The 7,051-nt window shown below is 51.6% G+C and overlaps 1 protein-coding gene across 1 annotated transcript in view; it reads left to right on the plus strand.

Annotated features, from left to right (window-relative positions):
* Nucleotides 1–1,273, plus strand: part of IGDCC4 (immunoglobulin superfamily DCC subclass member 4) — an 82,911-nt gene extending 81,638 nt beyond the window's left edge. Inside the window, 1 exon segment of the mRNA XM_060260364.1 lies at nt 668–1,273. Coding sequence (XP_060116347.1) covers nt 668–1,159 — 492 coding nt within the window. The 3' untranslated portion in view covers nt 1,160–1,273.
* The last annotated feature ends 5,778 nt before the right edge of the window (nt 1,274–7,051 follow it).

Genomic DNA, 7,051 nt, shown 5'->3' on the forward strand with positions numbered 1-7,051 from the left:
GTTGAACCCCTGATGGCTGAGGAGGAGGAGAAGAAGATTGCAGATTTATACCCCGCTCTTCTCTCTGAATCAGAGCACCTTACAATCTCCTATATCTTCTCCCCCCACAACAGACACCCTGTGAGGTGGGTGGGGCTAAGAGGGCTCTCCCAGAAGCTGCCCTTTCAAGGACAACCTCTGCCAGAGCTCTGGCTGACCCAAGGCCATTCCAGCAGCCGCAAGTGGAGGAGTGGGGAATCAGACCCGGTTCTCCCAGATAAGAGAGCTCTGGCTGACCCAAGGCCATTCCAGCAGCTGCAAGTGGAGGAGTGTGGAATCAAGCCCGGTTCTCCCAGAGAAGAGAGCTCTGGCTGAACCAAGGCCATTCCAGCAGCTGCAAGTGGAGGAGTGGGGAATCAGACCCGGTTCTCCCAGATAAGAGTCCGCACACTTAACCACTACACCAAACTGTGATAAGAGTGATAAGGCAGCTAGTTAGTCGAAGAGTTGAAGACTATTAAATACCATTGTTTTAAATAAGCAAGGATGAAGAGGTTATAGTAAGCCAGAGTGCTTAATAGGACTGGCCTCCCGGTTTGTTTGTTTGTTTTTTTGTTTTAACGTAGATGCCACTGGAAATATTTCCCTGAAAGTCACTCTCTTTTCTTTTGTCCCTGGAATAATGCAGAATGAACGGAAGAAGGATCAAGCGCTTGGCACCCTCAACCAGATGGAAGCGGAAGTCATCGTCCATTCTGATTTCTCGGCCTCCAGAGGTTACGACTCCCAGCTCAGCACGCCGGACCCAGAAGGGCCGTTCGTCGAGAACCAGGGCCCAAAACACCTCCCTGCACAGGGAAGCCCACCTCAAAAGGCTTCTCCCGGCTGCTCTGAGGAGAGCCAGGAAGAAGAGAGCAACTCGGAGGCCTCTGGTACGTCGCTAAGGACTGAGAGGCAGACTTACAAGATGGCCGCCGGGTTGCCCAGGCCTGGAGAACACTTTGACTCAGTGGGGAGTGGGGACTCGGACTTCCTTCAGGGAGAGGGAGAGAATGTGGACCCTGTCCCCTGTGATGTTTTCCCCCAAAGCCAGTCCCAGGTCTTGCTGTGTGGAGGCCTCTCTAGCCTAATCCATTCTCCCACAGCATTTGAGAACGTAGCCTGCACTCACCACGTTTGAAGGGAGCCTTTGACTAAATCGTTCGCCCTGGCAAAGCTAGAAATCGCGTAACATCTTCGATGGTACTAAATAGCCTCATGGTTCGGAGTTTGAATGAAAAGGAGAGGAGGGGCTGTGGCTTTTCATGGGAGAGCATCTGCTTATCACGCAGAAGGTCCCTGGTTCGATCCCCGGCGTCTCCAGTTAAAAAGAGCAGGCAGGAGGTGTTGTGAAAGGCCTCTGCGTGAGACCCTGGAGAACCGCTGCTAGTTTGAGTAGGCAATATTGACTTTGCTGGTGCGATTCGGTGTAAGGTACCAGTGGTAGAGCATCTGCTCGGCATGTGGGAAGTCCACGGTTCAATCCGCGGTATTATCTCCAGTTGAAAGTTCCAGGCAATAGGAGATGTGAAAGACCTCAGCCCGAAACCCCGGAGAGCCGTTGCCAATCTGAGTGGACAATACAGACCTTGATGGACCGAAAGTCTGGTTCAGTATAAGGCAGCTTCTTGTGAGGGAGGGTAGAAAAGCGCCTCTCAGAGAGCATTTACGAGAGGAGAACCTTTCTTGTGCCGTTGGTGTTGGGTCTCTGAGGGCCGCTCCCCTCCAAACCTTGCTGTTTTTTTTTTCCTTCTAAGGCAGGGTTGGGCCAAACTGTGGCTTGGGAGCCACCTGTGGCTCTTTGACACATTTTGTGTGGCTCTTGAAGCCCCCATCACTTTGTCAGCTGGTTCGGAGAACGCATTTAAAGTTGAAATTACTTTCTTTCCACCTCTCCCTCCCTCTTCCCTCACCCCCTCTTCCTTCCTCCTGTAAGTTCTTGGAAGAAAGAGCCCCGTGGCGCAGAGTGGTAAAGCTGCAGTACTGCAGTCCGAACCCTGCTCACGACCTGAGTTCAATCCCGGCGGAAGCTGGGTTCAGGTAGCTGGCTCCAGGTTGACTCAGCCTTCCATCCTTTTGAGGTCGGTCAAATGAGGACCCAGCTCGCTGAAGGGAAAGGGTAGACGACTGGGGAAGGCAATGGCAAACCACCCCGTAAAAAGTCTGCCATGAAAAATGTCGTGATGAGACGTCACCCCAGAGCCGAAAATGACTGGTTCTTGCACAGGGGACTACCTGTACCTTTTTAAGCTCTTGGAGGACTGGCTACAGCAAGGGGGTGCAGCCTAATATGCAAAGGAGTTCCTGCTACAAAAAAAGCCCGGAGTGTAACTCTTCAAGAACCAACGCGTCCAAATCCGTCCCTGCGGGGAGGCCGTTTCAGATCGCTCCCCGTGAAAGCTGCCTCCGTGGGACCCCATTTCACGCGCTGAAGCCCACCCCGCTCAGCGGATAGGACCAGCTGTCTCTCTGCCACTGCCCTCCGTGGTTTTGCAGCAGCGTGAAGAAAAGCGCCCAGTTTCCTTGGTAAGCCGCTGTGCGCTCTAAGGAGGCAGCAGCCAAGTTCCAGCATTTAGGGCCGTTTTATACGTTCAGCGGAACCCAAGAGGGAAGGCTCCTCTTGGACTCGACTACTAGAAACTTGCAGGAGGAGTTAAAATTTGCCTCTTTGAATGCTCCCCTCCGCAGTTCTGAGGAGATGGTTCCGATGTCCCTGGATGTGCTGATTTCCTAGGTGCATTTTTAAAAAGAGAATTCACATTTGCAGTACACTGGCCTCAGGTTCAGCAGGAGCTCACAAGAGCGCCACTCCTGAACCCTCCTCCTCTCCACCTACCTACCTTGTCCATTGAATAGGAGGTGCAGCTGCATAACAATCCCTGGATTAGGAGCCATCAGCCAGCCACCGGGGGCTTTGCCCCACCCCCAGCAGCCCTCGTCAACCCCTGGAGAAGCCCACGCCACCCTTTCTCCACTTCTTATGTGATTTTGGGCGGCGGGTGGCTTGTTGCCCTTTTGACTGTGGGGGGGGGGGAGCTTGCCAAGGAGAGCCCCAGGTGAGCGAGGCCTGCTCGGACTGGCTGGATCTCTAGCCAGCCCAAGCAGGCCTCGCTCACCCGGGGCTCTCCTTTCTTGTGTCGTGTTGCTTTTGGCTGGGGAGGGCTGCCTATGTTAATGAGTTTTGCTAATGAGCTCTACCACCTATTTTTCTACAAAACGACCCCTGAAGCGGTACAATCCTCACGGAGCTTTACCGCTCAATCTTGTTGGGTTTAAAACGGGAACGCAGCCTCCGCAACAGGGGCTCATTTGGGCGAGTGTTGGCCCCCTTGTTTCTACCAGGAAGATAACGGTGGCTTTTTATACACACTCAACGAGTGCTTCTTAACAACTTCTACTGAAAATAGAGAACCTTCTCCGGCTAACTGGGTCACCTCGCCAGCCTGGACTTGTGACGTTAACAGAGGGCACGATCCCAGGGCAGCTTTCTCTCCTGCCGGCTCTGCTGAACGGAACAGGGCTCGTTTTGGGCTCCGTTTCCTTTTGGAGGGGCTTGCGCGTAGAAGGACTTCTGCCGGAGGATGCCCGTAGGTTCTTGTACCTAATATTTTAGGTATTGTTCGCTTTCTCTCCTTTTAAAAAAATGTACGGCAATGTATTTTTTATTTCCTCAGAGCATCTTTATTTTATTTAATTTTATAAAAAGAAGAAAAAAAAACCCCACAGTTGCATAGAGTATGTTGTAGCATAGCGATTTTACTACTATTTCTGTATTGCTTTTTTTTTTAACAACACAACTACCTCACGCTTGTTTTTTAAAAAATAAAAGCAGTAGATTTTGTTCTTCTTTGGTGGTTTGTGCTTTGTTCTTTTTTTTTGCGGGGGGGAAGCGTCTTTTGGGGAATCAGGCACCATGCGATATGGTGACGGCCACTTCTTTTGGTGTGGTGGTTAAGTGCGTGGACTCTTATCTGGGAGAACTGGGCTTGATTCCCCACTCCTCCACTTGCAGCTATTGGAATGGCCTTGGGTCAACCGTAGCTCTGGCAGAGGTTGTCCTTGAAAGGCCAGCTGCTGCGAGAGCCCTCTCAGCCCCCCCCACCTCACAGGGTGTCTGTTGTGGGAGGGAGAAGAGAAAGGAGATTGTAAGCCGCTCTGAGTCTCTGATTCAGAGAGAAGGGCAGGGTATAAATCTGTAATTCTTCTTCTCTTCTTTTGTTTAAAATGTGGGTCTCTGGCCTCATCAACTTAGATGCAAGCCACAAAGGGCAATGGGATGGCTTTTAAAAGAATCAGGCAAATGGATGGCCTGTCGCAAGCCATTAATAATCATAGTTTTATAATAATAATATTTAGCATTTATTCAAAGTGCCTCATGTAGGGGAGGGATGGTGGCTCCATGGTAGAGCATCTGCTGGGTAAGCAGAAGGTCCCAGTTTCAATCCCTGGCATCTCTAACTAAAAAGGGTTCAGGCAAGTAGGCATGAAAAACCTCAGCTGGAGAGCCGCTGCCAGTCTGACTTTAGGGAAAGGACGGTGGCTCAGTGGTAGAGCATCTGCTCGGTAAGCAGAAGTTCCTGGGTTCAATCCCCGGCATCTCCAACTAGAAAGAGTCCAGGCAAATAGGCATGAAAAACCTCCGCTTGAGACCCTGGAGAGCAGGGGAGGGAGAGTGGCTCAGTGGTAGAGCATCTGCTGGGTAAGCAGAAGGTCCCAGGTTCAATCCCCGGCATCTCCAACTAGAAAGAGTCCAGGCAAATAGGCATGAAAAACCTCCGCTTGAGACCCTGGAGAGCAGGGGAGGGACGGTGGCTCAGTGGTAGAGCATCTGCTGGGTAAGCAGAAGGTCCCAGGTTCAATCCCCGGCATCTCCAACTAAAAAGGGTCCAGGCAAATAGGTGTGGAAAACCTCAGCTTGAGACCCTGGAGAGCCATGAATGGGGCTGTGGCTCAGTGGTAGAGCATCTGCTGGGTAAGCAGAAGGTCCCAGGTTCAATCCCTGGCATCTCCAACTAAAAAGGGTCCAGGCAAATAGGTGTGGAAAACCTCAGCTTGAGACCCTGGAGAGCCATGAATGGGGCTGTGGCTCAGTGGGAGAGCATCTGCTGGGTAAGCAGAAGGTCCCAGGTTCAATCCCCGGCATCTCCAACTAAAAAGGGTCCAGGCAAATAGGTGTGGAAAACCTCAGCTTGAGACCCTGGAGAGCCGCTGCCAGTCTGAGTAGACAAGATGGACCAAAGAGGGTCTGATTCAGTATAAGGCAGCTTCATATGTTCATATATATGGGAGGGATGGTGGCTCAGTCGGAGAGCATCTGCTGGGTAAGCAGAAGGTCCCAGGTTCAGTCCCCAGCATCTCCAACTAAAAAGGGTCCAGGCAAGTAGGCATGGAAAACCTCCGCTTGAGACCCTGGAGAGCCGCTGCCCCCTCCCCAATCTGCTGTATCACTGGAACTGCCAATCACAGAACAACAACCCCCACAGTTTTCCACATCCCCATCGATTCGCTTGAAATGGACTGTAACCACTCGGGAAAGAGATTTACACGCCAGCGTGGCCATCGGGAGGAAAACATCTGCGGCCGGCGCTGCAACAGCCAGGGAAGAAGGCAAACCAGATGTTCAGCTTAATTACAAAAAGGAGAGAGAATGTGAAATACCAAAGGGGGGGGGGGTACGGATCAGCTAAGAGGCCTCTCTAGTCTGGGAGACTGACAGATCCGTCAGATCCGTTCTGAGCAGATCTTCAAAAGAAGGGTTCCTAATCCCACGTTTTCCCTGTAATGCTAATGTGGGGGGGGGGGGCAATGACAGGATTGGCAAGGAGGGGGGGGGTACTTGATCCTTTCCCTCCTGCAGATTTTCTCCTGCAAATCTCACCCCCACCCCCCACCCCAGTTCATCATTGTTATAAGAGCATCAGAAAAGCCCTGTGTCACACAGTGGCCAATCAGTTCATTTGGAGGGCCAACAACAGGGCAGAGAGGCCGAGGCCTTCAGAAGAGCATCAGAAGAGCCCTGCTGGATCAGACGAGGGGTCCATCTGGTCCAGCATCCTTTCTTACCCAGCGGCCAGCCTGTTTCTCTGGAGGGCCAATGACAGGGCAGAGAGGCTGAGGCCTTCAGAAGAGCATCAGAAGAGCCCTGCTGGATCAGACCAGCGGTCCATCTGGTCCAGCCTCCTGTCTCACACAGTGGCCAATCAGATCATCTGGAGGGCCAATGCCAGGGCAGAGAGGCTGAGGCCTTCCCCTGAGGTTGCCGACTGGTTCTGGGGTCCAGAGGGTTTGTGCCTCTCAATGTGGAGGTTCCCCTCAGTCACCATGGCTGGTAGCTGCTGATAAACCTCTCCTTCACGAAGAAATCTAGCCCCCCTTTAAAGCATTTTATTCCTTTGGCCATCACTACATCCTCTGGCAGCAAAATCCACATTTGAATCACTCTCTGCATAAAGTAGTCTTTCCTTTTGTCCGCCCTGAACCTCCTGCCCATTCATTTCATTGGACGCCCTCCAGTTCTAGTGTTTTGGGAGAAGGAGACACATTTATCTTAGTCAACTCTCTCCACCCCATGCACAATTTTATAAACCTCAATCATGTCCCCCTCCCCGCAACGTTTTTCTCCCTTGTTGAGGGTTCTGAAAATGTAATTTCTTGAACACGTTCTGAAAACTTCCTATCGGGCCACACACAAAGCTCAAAAAACGAGATGGCATTTCAGTGTGTACCTTTTATCTCGGTAGACGCTTCCGTGGCCCTAGGGTGGCAGAATGGTGGGGTTAAACCCATGTTAATAGGGTTGCCAAGTCCAATTTAAGAAATATCTGGGGACTTTGGGGGTGGAGCCAGGAGACATTGGGGTGGAGCCAAGATCAAGGCTGTGACAAGCATCATTGAACTCCAAAGGGAGTTCTGGCCATCACATTTAAAGGGACGGCACACCTTTTCAATGCCTTCCTTCCATAGGAAGTAATGAAGGATAGGGGCACCTTCTTTTGGGGCTCATAGAATTGAACCCCCTGGTCCAATATTTTTG

This window comes from Heteronotia binoei, chromosome 19 (assembly GCF_032191835.1).
Source record: "Heteronotia binoei isolate CCM8104 ecotype False Entrance Well chromosome 19, APGP_CSIRO_Hbin_v1, whole genome shotgun sequence".
NCBI classification, from domain to species: Eukaryota; Metazoa; Chordata; class Lepidosauria; order Squamata; family Gekkonidae; genus Heteronotia; species Heteronotia binoei.